The sequence below is a fragment of the Puma concolor genome, chromosome E2, assembly GCF_028749965.1.
Source record: "Puma concolor isolate L17-30 chromosome E2, mPumCon1.1.hap2, whole genome shotgun sequence".
Taxonomy (NCBI): domain Eukaryota; kingdom Metazoa; phylum Chordata; class Mammalia; order Carnivora; family Felidae; genus Puma; species Puma concolor.
The window spans coordinates 29627267-29653766 of NC_141681.1; the positions used below are offsets into that span (position 1 = coordinate 29627267).

Below are 26500 nucleotides of genomic sequence, written 5' to 3' on the forward strand. Positions count from 1 at the left end.
GAGGCAATGACCAGTGTTTTCCCAATATCCTTCGTGTCTTCTTCCTGAGAGAACCCTGATTTTGTCCAGAGCAGCAATGTACCCAGTTACAAATTCCAGACACCCTGATAGCTAGAAATTGCCGTGATGCATGGATCTGGCCCATGAGATACAGGCAGACATCCAGGTAGGGTTCTAGGAGACCCACCCTTCTGAGTAAAGAATCACAGACACAGCTGGCCTCTGCCTTTTGCCCCTTCTCTTTATTTCCCCTCCTCCTGCCTGAAAGGTGGGCAAGATGTCTGCAGGTGAATTTGCCTGCCCCCCTCCCCCACCAACCATGAGCATGAGGACCACATGCTATGGATGTGGATGGTGAAATGGAAAGCTACAAATAGTCCACATCCTTGACGACTTTTCTTAAGTGTCTCCACAGTCATCCCAGGCTACTGGGCACGTCTGGGCAGAGACCCTCACTAAAGTTCTTCTCCGAGAGCAGACACTTCTCTTCTTCCTCCTGAAGAACATGTCTCTCCCTGACCCATTGCCTATCTGTCACAAGAGCATGAGAAAAATCTCATTTGTTAAGGGACCATACGTAGATTCCTGTTATATTGTCATCCTAACATATAGAGGATAAGGATAGGGATCCCAAGTGGAACCTGTATTCGACATAAAGAGCCAGACAGCATGGGATTAGGGTGTGTTCAGAGAAAGCATAGGTATTTTCTCCAGGAGCCAGGAAATATTTGTTCAAGATGAACTCTCTTGGGGCGCCTGGGTGGTGCAGTCGGTTAAGCGTCCGACTTCAGCCAGGTCACGATCTCGCAGTCCGTGAGTTCGAGCCCCGCGTCGGGCTCTGGGCTGATGGCTCAGAGCCTGGAGCCTGTTTCCGATTCTGTGTCTCCCTCTCTCTCTGCTCCTCCCCCGTTCATGCTCTGTCTCTCTCTGTCCCAAAAATAAATAAACGTTGAAAAAAAAATTAAAAAAAAAAAAAGAGATGAACTCTCTTACTGTAGTGACTTTGGGCAAGTCTTTTGCTTCCTAGCACACTGGAGGCACTTAAATGCATACATATTTAAATATGTTTGTGTGTATATATACATATATAATGTGTGTATATAAATTACATATGTGTGTACAGATTACAGATTGTTTGTAATGAAGAGTGTGTTGGAACTCGTTGAGGACCATGCCCCTACCGGCTGAATCATGTTATGCCTGTATGGCCAGGGCCCAGAGACAATGACATACCGGGGTGATTAAGAACACAAGACTCCCAGGGTGCCTGAGTGGCCCAGTCAGGTAAGCGTCTGACTTCAGCTCAGGTCATGATCTCACGGTTCGTGGGTTTGAGCCCCACATCGGGCTCTGTGCTGACAGCTCAGAGCCTGGAGCCTCCTTAGGATTCTGTGTCTCCCTCTCTCTCTGTCCCTGCCCCTCCTTGTGCTCTGTCCCTCAAAATAAATAAACATTAAAAAAAATTAAAAAAAAAAAAACAAACACAAGACTCCCTGGGTTCAAACCCCAGTTTCACCAACTGGTAAGTTATTTCATCTCTTTGTGTCTCAGTTTCCCCCATTTGCAAATGGAGATAATCATACTACCTCCTGGCCTCATCAGGAGAATTCAATGAGATGAAATTTGCAAAGCACCTGGAACAGTAACTGGCACTGGATAAGCCAATGTTTGGCTAATTAAATGTCAACTCGGTGCATTGGCCTTGTCCAAGGTGCTGATGTTCCTAAGGTCACAGCACCTCAGGGGATCCATGGCTGTGAGACCAGGAGGGCTCCATTCTCTCTTTAACAAACCCAGGGACTCCTTGTGCCCTGTTTCCCTTCTAATTCCATAACTTCAGTGGGGCCGCTCCAAATGTAACTGTCTAATTAACAATTCTAATCTTCGCTGTGATGCTCCCTGATCTGACTCTGCGGCTCATTTGAAATGTCGGAGTTGCCTTGCCCTTCCTGACCTGTGAGCATGCCTCAGATACCACCCACCACCCACTCTTCTCTCCTGATAGGGTGTCATTACTGTCATGTGACTGCAGATGGCGGATCAGGGCTTAATGGCAACTACCGGGGAGCCTGAGGGGCTGTGACGCAAGAAAAGAAGTTTAGCACGGACCTGGGAATATGCTCGGGTGGACAGCAGGTAGGTGCCCCAATGTTGGGCTGGCCATGGCCTTCAAGTCTGCACCAGGCTTCCTGTGGCCAGGGGCTGGGCGTGTGTCAGGCCTCTCCTCTTCTGATTCTGAGTCTGCCCATTCTCAGCTGGTACTCTGGACTGGGGCCCGAAGCTGCAGGGTGTGTGGGGTCATTCTTGGCTACAGAAACGATCCATTTGTGGCCCCTGGGTATGTCCAGGCAATGGACTTTGCTTGGGCCTTCTCAGGGGACAGAGATGGTCTTCCTTGATTTCCTGCAGCCCACCCCCTTACCTCCATGCCCTGCTGGTCTGGCCCAGCTCAGCCCCTCCCAGGCCTGAGGCCGACAGAGCCAGGAGCTGAGAAGCAGGACGCCAGAAGTCACTTAGTTGCCAGCTCTTCCAGGAGTCTCTGGTCACCACACCTCTGTCTGCTCCTCCTCTGGGCTGGAGTTGAGGTCAAGGCTGCCCGAGCTGATGCCCGGCTGGGGGAGCCTCTCCCGTGCTATCAGTCTAATGGAGGCTGACAGCAGAGGGCTTGTGGGGCAGGCGGGTCCTGCAGAAGGCTGGCTGTTGGACGCTGGCATTTCCCGAAGCTTGAACTTCCTGCCGGGGGGGGTCACATGCACCGGGGCCCAGGGAGAGAGACTTGGGTTTGGCTACCCAGACCCAGTTCAAACCTCAGAGGCAGCATCTGAAGGAGGGGACAAAGGAACAGAGACCCTGTTTTGGCTGCAGAAAAACCCAACAGTAACTGGGCTGCCTTTGAAATGGGCAGAGGTGGGGGAGGGGGAGGAGATAGACGCTCATCATGGAGCTGATCTGCCCTGAACACAAGCTATGGAGCAGACACTATCCTGAACATAATACTAACGTCTAGTCCTCCCCACGGCCCCACCAAGTGGCCACTCAGGCAGAAATCACAAACCGAAGCAGAGGAGGCTAAGGAGACTCACTCTAGCTTTTGCCCTATTGAGTGATGGGACCAGGGTTTGGATCCAGCCACTGCGGCTCCCGGGATGTCACTCCTAAGTGCACACTGTCTTGTCTGATCCTCCCGGCATAGCTCTCTTATGCACACTTATTCCTGCCCTTCAGGTACAAGAAAGCCTCACATATCTTATTTAACTTTCTGCAGGATTCCACGGCAGGAAGTAGTAGAGATGGGATTCAAACCCAGGTCCAGTTTGCTAAAGAAACCTTTTGTTCTTTCCACCAGACCCAAGCAGACTATAAACTGCAGGCCAAATCCAACCCCCCAGATGTTTCATCAATAAAGCTACTGTTATGCTATAATAGCAATTCAATAGTTGTGACACAGACTTTTGCAGAAAATGTTTGCTGACCCCTGCACTAAATCTGTAGGGTGAATGAAAGGCAGCAGCAAACACCTCTGTTTATTAGTGTGTGCCTAGAAAGGTAGTCATTCACATCTTAGTGTGAATTAGTCCATAGGCCCTGTGACAGCTTATGGAGATATCTCATAGAGTCAAAAACAGAAAGGACCTCAAAGTATCACCTAACCCAACCCTTTCTCTCTATTGATGGGGAAACCAATGCTTAATGTTGACTTTTCTAATGTGACTCGGTCCTAACAACAGAGTAGCTGGTTGGTCCCAAGTGGGCTCTGAAACTTTTCCATAGCCTTGACTCCTGACAATACTGACCCATCCAGACACACCTTGACTACCCTACTAGAGACTGTGTGACAAAAAATCCTCTTCAGTCCCCTGCAACGTATCCTCAACCTGAATTTCAAGTCCTCATAGTCCCACTGTCTTTTCCCACAGCTCAAGGCACCTGTTGGAACTGATCCCCCCCCACCTCAATTTCAGAGGACACCCCATAATGCAGAGAGCAAACACTCACCCTTCAGTGGCTGTGTGTCCCTGGGTGGGTCACTTCTCAACCCGAGCCCTCAGTTTCCTCATCTGTCCAGTGGGTACATTGTTCTTTTTGCCCCTTACCTCACCTCACAGGGTCATTGTCAGGAAAACAAATGACATGTTGGATGGTGGGATGGATTATGTCATGTTCGCTTGGTTGGGGGTGGTGACCAGAGACCAACGCCGTGTATCATCAGAAGAGGGAGGCCCCCAAAGCTTATATGCACATATACCCATGAGTCTCAAACATCCGAGACTCTGAAGGACACGTGCATTCTGTCTCCCAGAAGAGTAGACACAAACTCATCAAAGACAAAATTTGCGTTTCATTTCAAAAGGTTCTGACATTTTTCAAGTCCATCCATAAACAGTTTTAATAACTCCTGACCCATTATACAGATGGACAAATTGAGTCCCTGAGAGAGAGATGACACATATCAGTGCTTTTGGAAAGAGATAAAAATGAAGCTACGTCCCTCCAAAAGGCTGTGATTAAATTGGGGAAAATTTAAAAGACTAGCAGTTGCCCAAAGTGAGGCTCACCGGTGAGTCTTCTCCTACCACATTTGCCAGCCTAGGGCACAGGGTGGCAGCCAGGGTCGCCAGGTGCCCCACCGTCCCCAGAAGAGCTGCCCTTTCAGCTTCTGACCCAACCTCCCTCCGCTCCACCCGCAGGGCTGCAGACACTCGTTAAATGTCAGCATGCACAAAGGGAAGGCTGGAAGCATGCCTGCCTTTTGTTTGATTCACTATAATAAACCCCAACTCTGATTTTGGAGTCAAAACCAAATGGTCAGAATCATAAAACCCTCCCTGGGATGTCCGCCCAGCTGCAATTCAACAGGGCAAACCAGTCCTCACCTCAAGACCCTTGGTATGTGTGTTTACCTGTCCTACCGCCGCTGCGTGAGGTTGGGCTCGTGATTCTCCTAAAAGAAGCTCCACGGAGGGGCCTTTAGAGTTTGTGCACCCTCTCTCCCCCGCCCCTATGTGACACCGAGTCCCCTCCATAACCTACCCAAGAGACATTGCCTGCTTGCATGTCTCCAGTGATGGGGAGCTCACCACTTCCAGCAACAGCCCATTCTCCGTTCTGGTCTAATCTTCTTGTAAGTTGTTTACCACCCATCCCTGACTGCCTTTTACATATTTAAAGACATAGACTGGATTTTTTTTTTTTTTTGTCAATACCTCATTTATATTGATGTCACTGTGTCTGCTTGTTGACTTGCATTGAAAATCATAATGTGAGCTCACACCTTCCCCAATAATGACAGTACTTAGCAATGAGGACCTACGCGTTAATGTATCCTTCTCCCCAGGAAAGTGTAATAATAGATTGTGCATTGAATTCAATCGAATTCAGCCCTAGAAATGGAATGCAAAACTAGGTAACTCTGTGTCACTTGGACACAGAGTTATTCATTAAAAATATGTCTTAAGAAATAAAACCAATGGAGGCTCCTGGGTGGCTCATTTGGTTAAGTGTTCAACTTTGGCTCAGGCCATGATCTCATGGTTCATGACTTTGAGCCCCTCATTGGGCTTCCTGCTGTCAGCCTGTCAGCACAGAGCCCGCTTTGGATCTCCTGTCCCTCACTCTCTCTGCCCCCCCCAACTCTCATGTGCTCTATCTCTCTCTCCAAAATAAATAAACATTAAAAAAAAAATAAAAACAATGTAACTACGTTAGTGGCTTGAATTTCAATCAATCAAAAAAAATAAACACACGTGTCAATCTCAGAGCTGGGATTACATATTTAACCCCCTCCAGTCTCCTGTTCCATGGGTTATAAAAAGAGTTATTTGGGTGAAAAGTGGACCACTCTGACCAGAAGCTCTTCCTTACTAGCTGGAGGCTGATCGCAGACACTCCCATCTGCCTTACATAATTCATAGCATTTTACCTTCGTGACCGAGAGAACCCACCACTAGACACACGGCACAGGAAATCTCCTTTATTATTCTGTACACTGATTTTTCCATGAAGAGAACAGCTTTTAAAATAAATCCACACCAGACACAGACACCTGCATGACATGGGAACAGTCCGTGACACAGGGAGGGCACCACTGGGACAATCCTTATTTACACAGAAGTGGAGAAACAGAGGGCTGAGGGCGGGTACCCCAAAAGCAACTTCACGTTCACCAGTGTTTTGGTGGTTTCTGACGTGGCGGCAATAAATATGCTGATACCCACACAGCTATGGATCCTGGGACTCACCGGGGCCTCACATGTTACCCTCAAGATCTTGAGCACAAATGGGTTGGATTTATTTATTTATTTTTAAATACCAAGTGTTTCTGGCACCAGTGGAAGAAATACTGGAGAAGGAGGAACTACTGAATGTCCAGAAAAATCAAAGTTCTGGAGGCCAGAAACCTGACATTTCTCTACTCAGTAGGTTATTGGCCACCAGATCATTCTGGAAGGACTCACAGCCAGCGAGGTGCTTCCCTCGTTGTAAATTTAGCACAAGTACGTTGTCGTGGAGACCGGAACATTTTTTTTAACTGGATGGGACCTTTGATGATCTGATCTGACCCTTGCTTTTACAGACAAAGAAGCCGAAGCCCAGAGAGATGAAGAGACCCCTCCTCCCTAGGAACCCCGCTGGGCAGCGGTAGACCCAGATCCCTGCAGACTCTGAAAACTGTGCTGTTTCTACGCGCTTCCTCTCTGTTCTCCATCCCATGGCTTTCAAAGGAAGTATACATACGAAATGAGCTCCGTGGGCTTCTTTGCTAGGAAATGACGTCTTTGGTAAGAGTGCTTCGGTCTCACATCACCAGGGCCGCCATATGGATCATACGGCCAGAGACAGCCTCCCCCCCACCGGGCAGGGGCGCCCTCTGAGAATTAAGGCAGCTTTGGGGACCTTTACTCGGCAGGATATTGGCAAGAGTTGGCGGCTCCTTTCTCCTTTGTCTCATCTGCATCTAGAATGACGATCCACTGACGGGTGGTCGCGAAACGACTAGACATCCAGTAGATGTGAAGGCGATGGTCTTAAACGGAGAGTTTACGTTTCATGGAAAATAATAATTCTTTAAAAACCCGGTAAAATAGCAAAAGTGTCATATACAGTACACAGGAACACCCTTATCTCGGGTAACCTCTGCTATCAAAAAAAGGCCACAAAAAAGAAGTCAAACGTTACTCAGGATAAAGCACATACTCCTCCTCCGTTAAGTGTGGGTGGAAGGTGAGCCCAGAAGGCCTGCCAGCACCTCCATGAGAACTTCCAAGGGCTTCCTGGGGCCCCCATCCCCCCCCCCGGGGGGCTCGGGCTCGGGGCCGGACCCCCCTCACCCCAAGCTCAGGAGCCGACTCCCAAAACAAGGCAGCACCATGGCGTTGGTTTGGTGTTGGGTCAGCTAGCACCGCATCTCTGATTCACCCTCGGGACAGATGTCTGGAGGCAGAAGGGCCACATGCAGATGGAAAGAGAAAACTGCAGGTTCGTGCCCCGCTGTTCCCCAGCGTGACTGAGTCCATCAAAAAGGGGACAGCTGTAAACAAGTGACGCTCTCTCCCCTCTTCCCTTCTTCCAATACATTGCTCTTTTGCTAAGAAACACTCCCTGGCCACTTGACTGGGTTTTGTTTATTTTTTAACGACGGCCCTGGGTGGGGTAAACCACAGTGTGCTGGGGATTTCAAAGTGCTCTGGGCTAAGAGGCACGGGATCCGACTTGAGGGTCTGACTGGATCCCTTACGAGCTGAGAAAACTTGAACAAGAGCGGCCGAAATACTGAGCCTTGGTGTTCCCACCTGGGAACTGGGACAGAAACCAGCCCTGCAATCCTTGCTGGGAAGATGGGAGGTGACGGGGATGAAGGGACTTTGTGTAAAACGACTAGAACACCTAGGGAGGAGTTACTCTTCACGGGAGGATTTGAAGTCGCTTATGGGACCAGATCCTACCTGTGATGGGTCGCCCTTCCCTCATCTCCCTCGCCCCCACCTTATTGTTCAGCTCCGTTGGATGCCCTCAGGCCCCGCCTTCCACAGCAGTCCAAGACACCTGCCACTTGGGCTTAGCCTTTGAACTGGCCTTTTTACATAAAAATATCAGAAGTCTTCTGATTCTCCCACTTTTCTCCAAAAAGTGACCCAAGGACACTGACTTAGCAGGGAAATCTCAGGACCTTCAGAGAGAAGACCACCTCCCTGCCCCACCACTCCCCCCGCCCCCAACACAACCCTCTTCCACAAACTGCATGATTGATTGATCGGGCTCAGGGACACCCCAGTCTTATGCAAAGTACCTTCTGGATGTGAGTCTTCCTACACTCCCAGTATGAGCAGCCTCTTTATTTATTTATTTATTTATTTATGGCCCAAGATTCCTCAATAGGGGCTTCCTCAGTCACAACAAGAACCTCTGAATCTAGATTTCCAAGGAAGGCATAAGAGACTCAAACCATAAACATAAACCCCAAATAGATGCCACCAACTTCCCAAACTACAAATCTGTTCTCTGAATGAGCTGAAACGCACCACCATCACCACCACCAGAGGGCGCCACTTGCAAATGTGTATCAGAAGTCAACCTGCAAATTCTCTAAAACCATCATCCTGCTCCATCAGCTCAGAATATTTTCCCCTCGACTTGAATGACCAGGTTGCTATCTGCTTGGCTCCACCATGCCCTCAGATGCCAAGTTAAGACCATCAGGAGAGACAAAGGGAGTTTTCAGGGCCAACTCCCCACCACTTGAGAGCCCTGGTCCTTGCTGGGTGGGATTCCCAGGGAAGACCTTTGCAGGTGTCTGCGGACAACAGATAAACAGCCTATCAGGATGCCCTTGGGCATCCACCTGTCCCTGTGAGGACGGCAGAGAATTCTGTAGTACAGACACACTTCTGGCCTCGCTGGGTTCCTGTCCCAAGTCCCCCAGAAAGATCTCAGAAGCCACAGATGGGTTTCTGGGCCCCATGTGCCCGACAGACCAAGCCCTGCACGTGGCCTCTATGAGCTCCTCTGGTACTTCTGCAAAACCTCCTCACTGCGGCTCATCTACATTTTGCCTCGTGACATCCATGGCTCTGGACCCTCTGACCACCAGAAGCTGGAAGAATGTTCCAGAACACGCACAAATCAGATTCAGCTTAGCCAGAGTGAAAACTAACCATGAAGGATTCTTCTCACAAGCCTCCAAAGCATCTATCCAGACTGATGACCGGAACAAACCAAGCCACGCTCCCTGATCAAGGTTCAGACACCAGAATGCTGACTGGGTGGCAAGAGAGAGAGAGGATCCCCTGCCCCAGACGCAGCCGGCCTTTTTGTTTGTGTTCGGTTTTATGGTATCTGGCCAAAAGCGACATCCTCTCTCTGATTTGGCGGGCGGGATTTCTCCTGTGGCCCCAAAGCACAGCAAAGGTAGTGGTGAATTCTGCCCGAGCCGTGGATGGAGCTCAGCTTGGGCCAGATCCCAGGGTGGGTGAGGCTTTCCCAAAGCAAAAGGGGCTCGATGGAAGTCACTTTTCCTGTTCCCTCCCCTCCTCCTCCCCCTCCAGACTTTCCAATCCAAGCTCAAAGCCTCCGGGCCAGATGAACAGAAGGTGAATAAAAACGAGGTCACTAAATCATTTGTAACTGGGGAAAGAGGGGTAGGGATGGAGAGAACATCTTTTGGGAGAGGAGTCCCAAGACTGTGTCCGGGGTGGCAGCAAAGCCTTGGACCTGGGCGTCGGCACGGCAGGGTCCCTCCTTGGGGCTCAGATGGCCAGCCAGTGCTGCAGCTGCAGAGGAAGATGGCAGGGTCGTGATGCCAAGGCCAGAGGCGGGTGGGGACAAGAGGACCCGGGGCCCAGAAGGACAGCGGAAGCACGGGGAGGCAGAGAACACAGCCCCTCCCTCCAAAGACCCCAGAGAACGTGCAGGCTGACTCCCTAACCGTCACTTGGGCCCAGAAAGGGCGAGGAAGCCTCGCAAAGTGGCACAGCAAGTCTGAAGCAGGGGGCTCACCAGGACCCTCCCCCAGCCCCCAACCCCCAGGGTTTTAAAGTTAAAGGACTTAGGTCATCCTGTGGCTCATCCTGCGAGGTAAGAGATCCCCAGCCTAGGGTGACAACTTACAGAGAGGAAATTAAGCTTCGGAAAGACTGGACGTGTGGTTTCCCAGGACCAAGGAGCGGAGGGGCAGCTGGAAGCTAGTAGAAGCAGGGGACAGGCCCCTCTCCGCCATTCCTGACACCACACCCCCGGGACGATAGCCCCACAGCTGCTCAGGGTTTTGTAGCATGTGGTATGTGCAGCCAGCATACAGTGGGGGGCAGCTAGGGCCCCCCGCCCGGAACGGTCCGGCCTCCCGCCCAGAGCGGTCCGGCCTGCACCTACTTGGAACTGCCTGACATCCCTCTGGGCCACCAGGTGATGCTCGTTTTCCGGGGTGATGCCATAGGCCAGCCTCTGTGAGAAGACGGGGAGGGGAGGAGGCCTCAGCCGGGCCCAGGGGCACCTCCCGGCAGCCCAGACACAGGCCACCTGCTATCTGGCCCTGAAGTCCCACAAGGACAGCGTGTGAGGTCCACACAAGACACGCTGTCTTTGTTTGTGGCCCGGGTCGGTTCACGCGGACTCATTGGTCTAGTCTGTGTTTATGGGGTCAACTACTGTGGTCAGACACGAGGTGAGGCCCTGCGGCTGCAGAGCTCAAGGAGACGCACACGGTGTGTGCTTTGGGGAACACACACGCACAGGGGCAATTTTGAAACCACAGCTGAAGTGTTGCAGAGGACAGGCTCGGAGCACAACGAGGGCCCAGAAGATGGAGTAGTGTTGCTGGGGATCAGGGCAGGCCCTCCCTGGGGTGCAGACACAGGGCGGGGACTCGGGAAGGCATCTGGATCAATGACTGATCCCTGCAAGGTGGGACGCCCTCCCTGCTCCCACAGTGTGACAAATAAAAAGCGCAAAGCAGATCGTGGTTCTCAGGCCCAGGATGCGCTGACCGAGCACAGACCCTCCCGGTGACCCGGAGGCTCCTGGATGTGGGATTTCAAGGACAGGAAACATGTCACAAGGAGCCGGGGGAGGGGACAGACAAGCCCGGCCTGGGACCCTCTTCCCCCAGCCCTTGTGTGGCCCGCTTCCTGATGCCCTCATTTGTCTGTCTGTCCCCCTCATTAGAATGTGAGCTCTGGGGAGTTTCATCTGGTGCCCAGCGGACTGCTGGGGCCTTGTAGACTCACACCAAATAGCTGGAAAGTCAGGGCATGAAGGGATGAAGGAATGAAACTTCATCTTCCGAAGTAAGGACATTAGGAAAAGACCGTCACCATTATTTATGAAAGAAAAGGCCTATCAACAAAATAGGACAGACATAATTTCAGAGTGAGGGCACCGTTCCCTCAACCTTTCTCCGTGCACATGCACACACAACGCGTACAAGTAAGAGAGGAAGGTGTCGGGTTCAGGAAGGAGGCAGGTAAAAGCTTCGATGACCAGATCACAGTGAGCTCAGACTGGGAGAGTGGGGGCATCTGGGACACGACAGACCTGAGTGTCACCTCCTCACATAAACATCGGTAGGGACTGACTGCAGTCAGAGCACGTGTGCACCCGACACAGACAGAACAGTCGGCAGCAAGCCTTGAACGTGTCCTCTGTGCCCGGCACTGTGCTGAGCGCTTCCTCTGTCTTCTCAAGATCCATAGCACTATCCCCAGGGTACCAGTGTGGAAACTGGGGGCGGGGGGCGGAAAACGACCTGGCCATGGTGGCGGCTCTGGGGTCCGTGTCCTCGTGTCCGTCCTCTCCCGTCGCATCGGGGATGACCGGGGACATCCCTCCCGTCCTGTCCCCCGCACCGCCTGGCGGCCCCAAGCTTACCTCCCGAAGGGAGCCCCGCGTGCTGAAGAACTTGTAGATGCTGTAGGCAGGCACCAGGACCATGGAGGACAGCGCGATGCCCCATCCAACCCAGTTGGCCCAGAGCGGGAAGATGTAGTCATCGTAGGTGAGTGGCTTGAAGTTGACGACACTCATCACCACCACAAACTGCGGGACACCGGGCAGTGGGAAGGGACAAGAGGAGGGATGTGAAGACAGAGCAGGACGGAGAGCCACGGGGAGAGGACAGAGGAAGCGGGTGGGAGAGAGGCAGTGGAAGATCCGTGGGAAGTGAGGGGCCAGGGGACGGAGACAAGAAAGAAAGAGAAAAAGAGAAAGGAGGTAGAGAAGGAGGAAGAATTCATTCAGCAAGCAAATGATGACCAAAGGGGACAAAGGGAGCCAGAAACAGAGAAAAGGAGTGGCAAGGTGACCCTGGAGCTGGGCCGAGTGGTGGTGCCACGGCGGGGCTGAAGTGTCCTGATTGTCCCGTCTGCATAACCTGGGCTCTGCTCCCCAGAACCTCCACCCGCAAAGCAAAGATCCCCGCGCCCCACCCCCCCAGCCCAGACACAGCCCCCTCTCCCCAGGAAGGCCGGGCCACACGGTACGCACCAGGAGGAAGGCGGGGCTCACGAACTTCCAGCACAGTCTCCAGTACAGGCCTGGCTTGAACCCCATCATCTGCTGGATGTCGTTGCTGAACCTGTCCACACCTGTGCACACACAGGGCAGGCTGTTACACCGGTCCCTGGGGAGCGCTGGGCCGCCCCCTGCTGCCCTCCCCTGAGAGTCAGGCTGCCCAGGGGGCAGCGGGGCAAGGCTCGGACACGCTGGCACTTAGGAGCCCTGGGCGCCGGCAGTGGCTGGCGAAGAACAGGGAAGAAGAGACACCCAGCAAGTGCCATTTGTGACAACACGGACGGACCTAGAGGTCACCATGTCCGTCACAGAGACACAAAGGCCATATGACTTCACTTCTATGTGGAATCTAAAACACAAACCAAAGGAACAAAGTAAAAAAGAAACAAAGAAAAAAACACACACACTCTCGAATACACTGGTGGTTGCTGGAGGGGAGCCAGGCGGGAAAGGGATACAAGACACAGACAGAAGGGATTAAGAGGTTCAAACTTCCAGTTAGAAAATAAGTCAGTCATGAACGCAGGGAAGATAATGAACAGTACTGTAGTGCCATTGTTTGGTGACAGATGGTGACTGTACTTCTCCTGGGGAGCACTGAGTAATGGACAGGGGTGTCCAATCACGATGCCTTGCACCTGAAACTAATGTAACACTCTGTGTTGACTGTATTGCAGTTAAAAAGTTAAGAAAAACAGTATCACCTTTTATGTGCCATTCTGATTTGTTTTTCAGGGGGAACACAGTGCTCCGGGAGCAGAGGGGACTTGCTCCAGGTAACACAGCCAGGGCGGCCTGGCTCCCAAGCCTGCCACTTTGCTCTGTTCCCTGTCTTTTAGAACAGTGATGATGGGGGCGCCTGGGTGGCTCTGTCGGTTAAGCTTCCAACTTCGGCTCAGGTCATGATCTCACGGTTCGAGCCCCGCGTCGGGCTCCATGCTGACAGCTGGGAGCCTGGAACCTGCTTCGGATTCTGTGTCTTCCTCTCTCTCTTCCCCTCCCCCGTCCACACTCTGTCTGTCTCTCTCTCTCTCTCTCTCTCAAAAGTAAACATTAAAAAAAAAAAAAAAAACAGTGATGAAAGAGTCCAGACTCACGTGAATTAACTCTTTGATGCGACACGTGGGAAAAAAAGAAAACAGAACACATTTGACAGTTTGTAACGCTTTCTCCCCATTCAGCTCCAGAATAAGGTCATCAGAGAAACAGTAAGACACTCGGTTATATCTGAATTTCAGAAAGATAACGGAAGAGATTTTGGTTTAACTCCATCCCATGCAATATTTGGGACATACTTAACAGTAAATCAATTACCAATTACTCATTGCTTATCTGAAATTCAAGTTTAACTGGGCGTCTTGTATTCTGTTCGCTAAACGCGGCGATCTCACTCTAGAACGAATTGCACGGCTTGGGGATCAGCAGCTCCCTGAGTCCCTTGCTAAAAGCTGGCACTGGGTGCCCCTGGGGGGCTTTCCTTTCCGTTAAAAGGAATTCATGCAAAGATGAGCTGGGGGCTGGCAGACCTATTCCCTGACAAGCTACTTGCTCGACTCTGGAATCAGGCCGTGGCCGTGCTGGAAAAGCAGAGCCCCTTTGCCTCTGCGGGTGGGGGTGAGGCTTTTCCAGGGCCCTGCTCATACCATAAAACCAGGAGACTCCGATGGCTTCCATGAGCACGGCAAACAGAATGGAGGTCCCCGCCGCAAAGGTGTCCAGCAGGGTCAGCACGTATATCCCGCCCTGGGCACGGAGAGACAAAGCCTGAGGCCATCCCGGCCAGAAATGGCCCACTGACCGTCGCATCCACCCCAACTCACCTGCCCCCTGCCCCGCTGGCTCAGAACCCTGTTTGAGGAGGCAGGTGACAGGGTTGTTTGTGGTTCTACTGTCTCCATGTTGCCTATTTGCTTTCTACTGAAGGTCTTCTGTAGTCCCTGGGCCTGAGGGTGGGTATTTCAGCCAGCAAATGTGACAGGGCTTTCACAGGGACTTTGGCTGCCCCTCACACAAACAAGCAGTTGAAAGAGTCGCCTGGAATTCTTCAGGCTCAGAGGCGGGAGGACACTGGGGGGTTAGCCCCAGGGGATCGGGCTGAAGGGCTGAGGTCCCGCCTCCCTTCCCCACTGAGCTCACCCTGGCCCTCCCCACCCCAGCTCCAAGGCTGGGGATGCCCGACTGGATTGAAATGCAGCCGCCCGAGCTCCAAGTGACCCAGGGCCCAGCCCCTCCTCACCTTGGTTATGCAGAACAGGGCCAGAAGGAAGGTTCCAAAGGTGACACCAAATGTGAAGAGTTTCCGGTGTCTCTTCAGGACCTGGAAGTCGTCCGCCAGGCCTGTGATGACGGCCTCCATGCCTCCCATCTGCACAGAGCCAGGCAGGGCGAGGAGCACGGATGAGAGACTGCCCGCACCTGGGTCCTAGGCCCCAGCTCCCTCGGACCTCCCGAAGCCCAGGGGACACGGGCACCCTGGTGGCGGCCTTGCCTTCCTCCTCATCCTCCCCCCACTCTGCCCTGTCCTCAACCAAACTCAGAACTCCCAAACTATGTGGGGGAGGCTGGAAAGTTAACTCCTGTGTCCCTCTGATCACAGGTACCTGTCTCCGGTCCCACGCGGTTGGCCTGAGCTGGTACTGATTAGCCCAGGAAGAGGGCAGGGGGTAAAATGCCAAACTGCTCATGCATGGAATCTACCTGCATATAAGCAGAGGGCTTTCTGGAAACAACCACCAAAAGAGCGTTTCCGGTGGCTGGAACTTGAGGCAGCGGTTTCTGACAAGGATTTTTCACGCCAGACTCTCAGAGTCGGAAAGGGTCTCATATGAGTAATAATCATGTGCTCACTCCAGTGATCCCCCAAGCCTGGGATGGCAGATAAGAGGTGCACACGCTGTCACTCTCTACCTATACGTGTCCCCTGTCCTCTCGGCAGACGGTGTTAATCAAAATCACTATTCCTTCCTACAAGCCTGGAAGCAGCCTCAGAATCCTTCTCAACACACTTCCCTACGCAGAGACTTCTTGCAAATTTCCAGGCGTGACGTACGGAAGGTGGACACAGACATAAAGAGGTCCGTAAATCTAATCTTGCATATGGGTTAACAAAAAAGAAACTAATGAGACTCAAAGTGTTCTGTCGGCCATTGGTGATGAAATATAATGGGAAGGGTGCTTGGTTAGAGAAGAAAAGTTCCATCCGGGCCCCCTCTGAATTCAGCTCCCGTAGGTGTGAGAGGAGGGTGCCCGGCTGGCTCCGAGGAGGTCTCTTCCGATGTGAATTCTGTGATGCCACCACGTTTCTACTGGGTCTTAACTTTGGCCTAAGTCTTGCCCTTTTTTTTGAGTGAGGGCTTGTCTGCATTTAATTAGGGCTTTCTGGAAACAACCGGTAACCAAGCAGGGACGTCAGGCTGAGTAGTTGGGGGATGGGGAGGGTCAGGCCCGGCGTGTGTGTGGTGGGGTACCCCGAGCAGGGTCACTCACCGAGCTGTCAATTCCCAGAGCCAGAAGCATGATGAAGAACACGACAGCCCAGAATGTGGATCCCGACAGGGTGGAAATGGCTTCTGGGTACAGGATGAAAACCAGGCCGGCTCCTGTGAGAAACACCGAGGACCTCGTCAGCGGCTGGGCCCGCTGGTCGGAGATGCCAATGGGACAAGGGTAGCTGAGGCCATCAGCCCAGCCAGCCCCGTGGAACTTGGCCAGTCACCTGAGGCAGAGCAACCAAGGGTCTGCGGGTGACAGGAGAAGCTGGATCCAGCTTGTAGTTTGTCACGGTCCCGGGGAGGTTGACCTCAAACAGCCAGGTCAGAGAGCAGCGCCTCGCCCGGGCAGCTCCAGGCTCCAGGCCGTGAGGCCCCTCCCAGCACACCCTCAGGGAGCCTCCTACCCTGAAAAGTTTGTGGTCCTCGGGGTCCATTAGAGTTCCCTCCCGGGCCTCAACCTCTTTGTGGCCATAAGACTATGAGAAACAGTAGGGAAGGCCAGTCTCCAGAGTCGGACAGCTCAGGGCTTGAACACTAGCACCACTGTTCACTAGCTGGGTGACCTTGGGCAGCTCACACAGCCTGAGTCTCAGTTTTCTCACCTGTAAAGTGGGCCGATTAACACTTTACCACCCACGGCGGTGTGAGAACTAATGAAGGGCTGTCAAGCGCTCAGCTCCAAAATCGATCCTGCCTAGCCCGACTCAGGGAAGGTTCCGTTACATAAGCAGGGGCCAGGACTGCCGGGAACTCCCAACTGACAGCCTCAGAGGCAGCTGGAAGATTTGGAAGCCTCCACGCCCAGCCCTCTCGTTCCCACAGCCCCCGCCCTTCGTGGGCTGCGTCTGCCCACCCACCTTCGGTGGCAACGTCCTCAATGTTGACCTTGTGTTCATGGGCCATGTAACCAAGGATGGAGAAGATGGCGAACCCAGAGATGAAGCTGGTGACACAGTTGATGGTGCTGGTGAGCAGGGCGTCCCTGGGGGAGAGAAGCACCGTTCATTCACGTCACCCGATGCCACACCTGCTCCCTGAGCCCCGCACTGGCTACGCAATGGCTGCTTCAAATGCCACCCCCCCCCCCCCCAGTTTCCCTGCCGCCACAGGGACCCCGGTGCCCCAGCGGGTCAGGACGTGCAGGTTCAGGAGACGGACTGACAGCTTTTAGATGAAACACGTTGGGACCAGGGGCTGGTAGCAAGCTCTTGTTGGGGAATCACATGCCCCGCCTTCCACTTCCACCAACTGTCTGTAGCTCCCCCGTGCTGCTCGACTTCAAGGCCTTCAAGAGCTTCATTAAGATGCCCCAACCTTGGGGCACCCGAGGTGGCTCAGTCGGTCAAGCGTCCGACTCTTGACTTCGGCTCAAGTCATGATCTTCGTGGTTTGTGGGTTCGAGCCCCACGTCGGGCTCTGCACTGACGCTATGGAGCCGGCTTAGGATTCTCTCTGTCCCCGCCCCCGCCCCTCCCCCTGCTTGTGCTCTCTCTCTCTCTCTCTCTCTCTCTCTCTACCAAAATAAATAAATAAGCTTCAAGAAAAAGTGACCCAACCTTCCAGCCTGCCTTCCTTTCCATGATGCAGTCTTAGGACAAAACATACCAGTCGACTTGCTGGCCCACGAACACAGCACCTCCCTGGCTTCGCTCAGGCGTCTCCCCACCACGCGTGCCCTCCACTCTGTGTCCCTCCATCACAATCCCCAGCCATCTTGCAAGGCTCACCTCACACTCCCCCCATGCTCTTGCCGACCACCCCACTTCCCTGGCCTGCCTACAGCCTGCCCACTGGCATGCATCCATCCCACTTTGTCACGCACCAGAGGATGGTGTGCTTCTGTCTTTTAGAAAAATGCTTACTTATTTATTTTTGAGAGAGAAAGAGCTCGAGCAGGGGAGGAGCAGAGAGAGAGGGGGAGAGAGGGAACCCCAAGCAGCCTGCACTGTCAGTGCAGAGCCCGACACGGGACTCAAACTCACGCACCATGAGATTACGACCTGAGCCGAGATTGAGAGTCGGACACTTAACTGACTGAGCCACACAGGCGTCTCTTTTATTTTTTTAATGTTTATTCATTTGAGGGGGAGAGTGAGTGTGCAGGGGAGGGGCAGAGAGAGAGGGAGAGAGAGAATCCCAAGCAGGCTCCACACTGTTGGTGATGTTTAACCGACTGAGCCACCCAGGTGCCCCAGCGTGATTCTGTCTTAAGCCTTCGCCGGGTGACGGGACCCAGCCCAATTTGTGCCCAAGTCCGAGACTGTCACGGCACTGGGCCCAGGGGAGGCAATGTTAACTGCTGACCTAGAACCGAGGTAGAACGTGGAACGTGGCCTTTTGACTCTGGGGTCCTACACAGAGTTCTCTGTCCACCCTGCAGCCTTACCTCTGACCCTGCCAGACCCGCACCTCCCATGTGACCAGTCCTTGCCTGTCTGGGTGTCCGGACGGTGTTGTCTGCTCTTGAAAGGCACACGGTGCTCCTCTGCCCCAACTACCCGTCCCCATGACCTCCCAGGTCTTGTGGCCTCACTTTTCCCAGCACCCACCTTGCCTGTTGAAGAGGTGTCCTGAATTAAAATGCATTCGTTAGGACCCCCTTAGGCCATGTCAGAGGTCACCCACTCTGCAGTTCGTGGAAGGTCCACTCTGCCTCATTTGACAGAGGAAGAAGAGTGGACTCGCCCCAGACCGGAACCCTCTTTCCCACCCCTGCAGGAGTCGGTCCCCAGGTCTAGAGTTTTCCAGAGCCCCACCAAGGATCTTACCTGTAACAGTTGTTGTCAAATTTGTTGTAACTGGCAAATGCAATCAGGACTCCAAATCCAGCCCCCAAGGAAAAAAATATCTGGGTCGCCGCATCGATCCACACCTGAAACAGGCAGACAAAAGCCATCACCCTCTGCTGCCTACAGAACAGCACCACCTCACTGCTCCGGGATGGCTGGCGGGCCCCAGGGATGCTCTGGAGACCTGAGGAAACGAGGTCGGAACCAGCGACGGGCAGCCACGCCACTCCCCCGAAACTTGCACAAAGCGACCTTGGAGAGAGGCCTGCGGTCCCTCTAGCAGCTCCGGCCTTCGGTGGCCACGAATGAGCTCACCCTGGAGGAACTCACTGGTTCAGTTTGATGTCCTGACTTCCAAAGAAAGTTTATAAACTCACAGTTCTAGGCTAGAATGTGGATGGAGTGAGGGCAAAGGGTATGAACATCTCAGGAGTTACAGAGACGGCATCTTCAGAAAAGAGACAGGGACTCCTACTGTCTCAAAACCAGCCCGCAGGCCGCGGTGACTTCCTCGGGGGGCCAGTGGAGTTACTTTTCCCATCTTTTGGGTGATGGAAGCACATGGCTGGAACCCCGGAGATCTGAGCCCCCCTCCAACTTCTAGCCCTGGTCATTTTCACCTCTTTATATACCAGTTTCCTCACCCGCACGGGGTCGGGGGCTGGTGGGGGGGGGAATTACACGCAGCTCACTCGGGCAGAGATCTGCATGCGGGTTGGACCTCCCTCACGTCTCCTAGGCTTCCCCTACTCTGCAAGCCGAAGGTGTAACAAGAGATGCAATCTGATGGAGGAGATCGGGTCTGCTCCCTGAGACAGCATATGGGCTCAGCGTCTACGCGTCACGAAGACAAGATATTTAAACGGGTGCAGAACAAACCGAACGCCGGCTTGCTTCACAATTTACAAGACTGGTTCGGGTCTTAAGCTCTGTCATCTTTCTGACACTTACTAAGGAAATAGGTTTCCCTCTTGGTTATTGGACCGTAACACTGTGGTGTGTTGGAGCGTCGTCACTATGGGAGGTGAGTCTAAGCTGCGTCCCTCCTAAGCCTATGTGGCTCCCACCTGCCAGGATCGCTGTGGGTTCAGACAGAGTGTGAAGAAGCCTTTGGGAAGAGTGAGGGGCAATGCTGAGCTGCTGTCCCTGAGGCCGGCCTCAGGGAGGAGGGGGAGATGATCTCAGCCGCGGCTGGAATGTGCTCAAGGCACCGGATACCTCCAACACTCTGATCCCAGCCTCGTTCCACTGCTGCGGACTCCACTCCGCGTTCACCCCATCTTCGCTTAGTCTGTGTCTCTGGGTAGGACAGTGAGCTGGAGGAGGCTGTGGCAGGGTGGGGGAGAGTCAGCGGGGTCCAGAGCGCCCTGTGGCTGCAGCTGCTGCTTCTGCTGACATCATGGGATGGCAGCAGAGGCAGGGCTGGGGGCTGGAGGCGGGAATTAAGGCTGGGGTGGCTGCGGTGGGCTAGGAGGCCAGAGCAGGTGTCAGGACCCGGGACAGAGCATTGCCTCCCTTTGGAAAGTTCTGCACAGAACACCACATGGAGCCACAGAATCCCGGGCCATCACAGCTAGGAGACCAGCAGGGGCGAATCAAATGGGCGTCGGTCAGACGGAGAAGCAGCAGCAGGGAGAGGGAAGGGTCTACCCTCCATCCCAGGCTATACCACAAGTTTATGGCAGACCTTGGACCAGGGTGCCTACGGCTGCCCACGCTGAGACCCCTCCCCAACCCTGACCCACGGGTGCGTGGTCCCTCGTCACTGACCGTGGCCTCTCTCAGGCGGTAGAAGTCGATGTGCAGGTAGGCGTTGATGCCGTTGGAGGCGCCAGGCAGCGTGATGCCATGGACCAGGAGCACAAACAGCACGAGGTAGGGCAGCGTGGCCGTGATCCACACCACCTGGCGGCGGACAAGCTTGCTGTGAGAGCCGGGCTCCGCCGCCACGCGGGCGCTGGGGGTGGGGTGGGGGTCAGGCTCTCGCCCAGGGGGCCGGCCATGCCCTCCCCACTCTTTCCTTCACGCGTGTCACAAGCCCCCTCTCTGGATGAGGCCACTCCCGCGGCTCAGGACCAAGTGGGAGAGTCCGCACACCGGGGTAGCACGGCCGTGGAGCGGGGGCAGCCGGGACGAAGACTAGGTTCTCACGGTACCCGGTGCTTCCTCTTTGATGAGCGGCCTCTACTGACCCCTTCAAGTTGCCCCAGGCAGATCTAAGCGCACCCACGTCCAATGCTCTCCACCCTTGCTCCCTCCTCCCTCCTTCCCTCCTCCCTTCCTCCCTCCCGCCTCTCTCCGGCTCCTCTTTCTTCATTCAAACATCTCCTCCCAACTCACTGCCCGAGAAGGGAGATGTGGCTGAGCAGAAAGAAGGCTCTCTGGCCGTTCTTTATCTCGGGACAGATTTAGGACGACGACAAACCTCACTGTCCCTTCTCACCCCTGACTACGCATCAGAATACTCTGGGGGGAAGTTATTGTTAAAAATGTCAAAGTTCAGATCCCATTCTTGGGGTTTCTGATTTAATTGGCTTGGAGTGTGGCCTGTACTTTAGTATGTTTTATAAGTTCCCCCTCTCCCCCCGCGTGATGTCAATGTGCAGTCAAGGTTTAAAAATCACTGCTATAGGCAGGTGCAGCCATGGAGAGCCTTAGAGAAAGAAGACTGTGAAATGTGCTCAGGGCTGGGTTAGGCAGGACCCAAGAAGACCCAGCTGAAACAAAAGAGGCCACATGACGTAAGAACCAGAGAGCCCCTCCTCCCCAAGCCCTGGCACTATGCAGTCCCCAGAGTCTTCACACACTCCTGGGGAGAATATGGAAGCCCTGAAACATGACCACAGGTTAAGTTCTTTGCTGGCCTAGAAAGATAATGGGCTCAACCCAAAAACTGAGATATGCAAAACAAAATTCTGTTTTCCATACCGACATTGAAGGACCGGGATTTATCTTCTCTGTCTGTCTTTCCTGGTAGACCAGGAGCTCCTTGGAAGCAAAATCCCTATATTTTTCAAGTTTGTACCCCCAGCACATGGCATACATGAATGCTTAAAAAAACATTTGTTGGATTGATGGATGGATGACTGGACAGTGGTACGGATGAATGATGGAATGGGTGGATGGATGGATGGATGGATGGATGATCGGGCAGTTGTATAGATGAATTATTGGATGGTTGGATGGTTGGATATATAGTTGGGTAGACGTGTGGTTAGGTAAGTGAATTATTCAGCATATGGGTGAGTAGATGGATGAGTGAGTCAGTGATGATTCTGAGGGTCAGTGGATGACCGAGTTAGTCAAAGAACAAATGAAAGAAGGAGCAAGTGAATGAATGAGCAACTGAGCAGGGAATAACTAAACGCATCAGTGGTTGGTCATGTCTTCTGAGGGAACCAGAAGAGGAATCAGCATCTTGTTTCATGTTATCCAGCCGTTCCTCCATTGTTCCCTGATTCTATGGGGGGGGGGGGGTGGTCTTTGTGGATATAGGATTTAGGTCTCCATTCTCTTTCAAAAGTGCAGGAACGGGAGGACAAATTGCCAAAAACAAATAAGGAGGGAGACATGCCTTGGAAAGTGAAACCATTCCATCTGGGTGGCTCCGCATTAATCCTGGATTTATTCCCCTAAACTGGAACAAATGGGTCTAACTCCTTGGTGACAGGCACAGGAGGAGCCCTCACACATCCTTGCGTTGGTCCTAACTGCTGTGTTCCCCTACACTTCACGTCCACAGCTGCAGGCCAGGTGAGACCATACTCCACGCATCAAAAAACATCCTTGGTGTGACTCCAAGGCACCTCCCAGGGGATGTGCAGGCAGCACTCATTAGTCTGAGTGCTCCAACATGGATTTAATTTGGAACCTATCAGGACACAAGGACCATGGGGACATGACTGAGCTGTAACCCTGACTGCAGTCAAGCATCAAGAAAGGGGAACTTCTCTTGTCCATGCATATGTATTCAAAGTGAAACCATCTGAATTTTATTGAAAGTTCTCAGAATGGAAGGTGGTAGTGAGTTCAGCTGCCTAAAATCTTGTGTGAAAAGATCCTTGGCCAACTGCGAGCTCATTCTATCATGTGCCCAGTCTGTACCCTGAGCTCTGTCATCTCTGCTCTCCAAATTTTAACTGGCAGTGCATCTCTGGCCACAAGAAGCCAGACTTGGTCCATCTGGGACCAGGAGATGAAAAGACAGACAAGCAGCCCATTGTTTGGGCGAAGTGTCCTCAGTCCCCAAGGGAAGCCGCTGCTTTCCACTGCCTCAAATCCAGCTTCTCACCCACCTTGTGCTTCTACGCATAGGGGCTAGAATTTGTCTGGCTCCAGGCTGCCAAACTCAAACCAATGGTTGATAATCACAATGAAGATCTTTGCTCTATAAAAGGAAGAACTTTCTAATGACTGGATCTCTCTAAAGAGAGAATGAGCTTCCCAGGGAGACGGCACGGTCCCTGTTATTGAAGGTGTGCAAATCTTGCCAGAGAGCCAGGCATGGGGCAAAGGATTGCCTACATCAAGGTGAGGCCCATGAACCACAGACATCAGCATTGCCTGGGAACTTGTCATAAATGCAAACTCCCACCCCACCCTCAAGGAGTCAGACTCCCAAGGAGACACCCAGAAATCTGGGTTTTGACAAGCCCACCCTGTGATTCTTATGGGCACTAAAGGTTGAGAAGCACTGCTCGGGGTCACCACTGAAGTCTACTCTAACACAGAGATGAGAAATGTCCGTGCTTTGTCACACAACACTGCACTGATTTAGCCTCTACTGATTCCGAATGTGTGACCCTCCGAACTGGGCTTTAGGGACAGTTGCACTAATAATGAAGACCTACAAGGTTCATGAGGTGAGGAGTATGTACTGATGTTACATGAGAAAACACCAGGGTATAAAAACTGTAGCACATTCATTGCTCCTATGCAAATGATATTCTCCATTATACTGGGTCCAGTCGAGTCACTAAAGCAAGTGAGGAACAGCTTGTATTGAACCATTAGTGTGAAGACTTGGCTGAATAATGACCAGGGGGGCAGGTGCCTGGGTAGCTCAGTTGGTTAAGCGTCCAGCTCTTGGTTTTAGCTCAGGTCGTGATCCCACGGTTTGGGGGGTTTGAGCCCCGCATTGGTCTCCTCACTGGCAGCACGGAGCCTGCTTGGGATTCTCTCTCTGCCCCTCCCTAGCTCTTGCTTTCTCTCTCTCTCCCTCTCTCTCAAAATAAATAAGTAAACTTAAAAAAGTTATGACTTGAAACTTCCAAGTAACAAAATGACCTTTCTACTTAAAAATTCTAAAACTCAGGGTGCCTGGGTGGCTCAGTTGGTTAAGCATCCAACTTCAGCTCAGGTTATGATCTCGTGATTCGTGAGTTCGAGCCCGGAGTCAGGCTCTGTGCTGACGGCTCAGAGCTTACCGCCTGCTTTGGATTCTGTGTGTCTCTCTCTCCCTACCCCTCTCCTCTCCCCCTGCCCCTCTCTTTCTCTCAAAAAGAAATATTAAAAATTTAAAAATTCCTAAAAATAAAAATTCTAAAACTCGGGTGGCTTTTTATTAATCGGTCCAGTTTTCTCCCCAACCCCACCACACTCTGCCAGAATTTGAGGGGTGTTCTGTCTCTTTCCGTCCGCCCAAACAGCCCATAGCCTGGCAGTCCAGTGGGCAGAGCATGGTGGCCACGCCCAGCCAGTTCTGTTGTCTTGATTTATCTCCAGGCCTAGGGGAGCCCAAGATGTCTGAACACTTAGTACAATATGTAAACAGAGCAGGTGGGAGCCTGAGCCCGCGCCTCCCTCCAATGCACACAGAGTCTACAGAGCCTTTAGTCCTCTGAGGCGGGTAAAGAGCACTGGAAGGGGTGCTGGGGAAGGAGACAAAGGCAGGATGGAGATCATTTATTGATCGATTTCCATCTGCCAGCGTGGTACCAAGGACCTCTCCTCCATCCTCCCAGTGGCCCTGGAGGTTGGCACAAATATATCAGTAGAGAGCGGCATTAATTCCGGGGTCACCCAGCAGGAAATGATGGCGCCCGGACTCCAACCCAGGTGGTCTGGCCAAAAAGCCATGTTGTCGATCACTCACTCCAGTGTATACATGGGACCCAGGATCAAGTCTTAGCCACGCGAGAGACTGCGGTGAAATCCTGTCCCCCTCCAGGCCTCAGCTTCCCCGTGTGTCCAAGCAGGTTGGAGTAGATGGCCTGAAGGTGCCTTCTGGTCTGACATTTAGGGGGCTCGGTGACTGGGCTTATGGTTTAAGAGCCAGTTCAACTGAGGACTCATGAGATGGGGGGGCGGGAGGGCAGGCAGGACTCCAGGATTGCCAACAACAGTGCCCGTGCTTCCAGAGTGACTCCCTGGGGGCCAACTCCCCACTCAAGCCTCTGCCCTCTACCCCGAGGTGGTCAATGGGCCAAGGTCAGTGTGTGTGTGATCTGGGGCAGCCCCTCTCCCTGATTCAGACCGTGCCCTGCCCCCCCACCACCATAGCTGTCCCATGGAGTCACAACTCCTCCCAGACACAGAGCCTTCACTTGCCAAGACAGGAAGTGTGAACATTTGCAACTCATTTTGGGCCGTCTCTGTGGCTGTGGAAGCCTGCTAAGAACAGCTCCGTCCCGTTCCAGATGTAGTCTGGGCAGATACACGCAACGCTCTTGATTTTCTCATGAGCTAGTTTATAAAAGCAATTCAAGACGGGGCACAGGAACGTCCTGAGTGAAGCTTCCCATTCTGGAACGCTCCCTCCCCACGGAATGCCAGGGGCCTTTTCCCTTTCAGCCACCAGAAGCCAGAACGCTGGGGGGGATTTACGCAAAATGTGGGGTGGAGGGTTTCCCTAGGGCAATATCCCCCCCTCCCCGCCCAACTCATTACACTCTGAAGGGGAGGGCCTACCTCCTTAAAGGAGGTGCGGAGGAACTGAGCGGGCTCAGCTGTGCTCTTTCTTATCATCCGGCTCCCTGCAGACAACTCACACTCTGCTCCCAGCAAGTGCTACCCTAGGTGGGGCCAGCTGTACCAACTTCAGCGATGGCTGTCGGGCACTTAACCTTGGGATGCAATGTTAGAGGCTGTGGTGGCCTCAGGCTCAGGCCAGAAGCAGTGGGAAAGATCATGCATCTCGCAATTCTGCCACCCGCAGAGGCCGGGAGAGCCCTTCTCCTGATACCCAGGAAAGGTGCAGAGAGGCTGGACAAGGCTGGCCCAGGCTTCCGCGCCTCTGTGGCTTTACTCAGGCAGTTCCTTCCACTGAAAACCCCTTCCCTCTGTCCCATCCCTACCTGCTCCTGTCCTTAGAGACCTGGGCCAAATGTCCCTTTCTCGTGGTCTTTACGGCCCCTGTCAGGTTCCAAGAGCTCATTCTGATGCAGCATCTCTCACTTTTTTGACCACTCACGGTAAGAAAAAATCTTGAACACCGAGACGCAATCCACACCAACGTGTGGCTCGCTAGGGCTGAAATCCAAATTCTGCAAGCCAGCCAGCTCTTCCTTTACTACGTGCAATGCATTCTGTTACGATCTAGGCCATTTTCTTGTTAAAAAACTGTGGTGACCTGCTAAATCGATATAAGGACAGCTGAAAAATCCAGTTTGTATTTCAACTAAAATGCATCTTGACTCCCGGATGTGAAGGTATCTCCACGGTACAGTAAAAAAGACAAAAAGCAAAAGCAAGCAAACAAACATAAAACCAGGACATAGA

General features: G+C 52.9%; 1 protein-coding gene and 1 long non-coding RNA gene across 5 annotated transcripts in view; one reads left to right on the forward strand and one right to left on the reverse strand.

Annotated features, from left to right (window-relative positions):
• Positions 1-983: 983 nt before the first annotated feature.
• LOC147573450 (uncharacterized) lies at positions 984-10135 on the forward strand. The gene is made up of 3 exons (XR_015244789.1): positions 984-1284; positions 2006-2136; positions 6575-10135. It is a non-coding gene; the product is annotated as an uncharacterized LOC147573450 (long non-coding RNA).
• Positions 5956-26500, reverse strand: part of SLC6A2 (solute carrier family 6 member 2) — a 53899-nt gene continuing 33354 nt past the window's right edge. For 2 of the 4 annotated variants that reach the window (XM_086689406.1, XM_086689403.1), the window contains 10 exons: positions 20552-20686; positions 18761-18864; positions 16850-16974; positions 15988-16100; positions 14738-14866; positions 14145-14244; positions 12475-12575; positions 11860-12027; positions 10366-10437; positions 5956-9767 (listed from right to left, as the gene is read on the reverse strand). In XM_086689406.1, the coding sequence (XP_086545532.1) occupies positions 9744-9767; positions 10366-10437; positions 11860-12027; positions 12475-12575; positions 14145-14244; positions 14738-14866; positions 15988-16100; positions 16850-16974; positions 18761-18864; positions 20552-20686 (1071 nt within the window). In that variant the 3' untranslated portion in view covers positions 5956-9743. Of the gene's footprint in view, positions 9768-10365; positions 12028-12474; positions 12576-14144; positions 14245-14737; positions 14867-15987; positions 16101-16849; positions 16975-18760; positions 18865-20551; positions 20687-26500 lie in introns of those variants that run through there. The other 2 variants (XM_086689405.1, XM_086689404.1) reach the window with 1 other exon arrangement.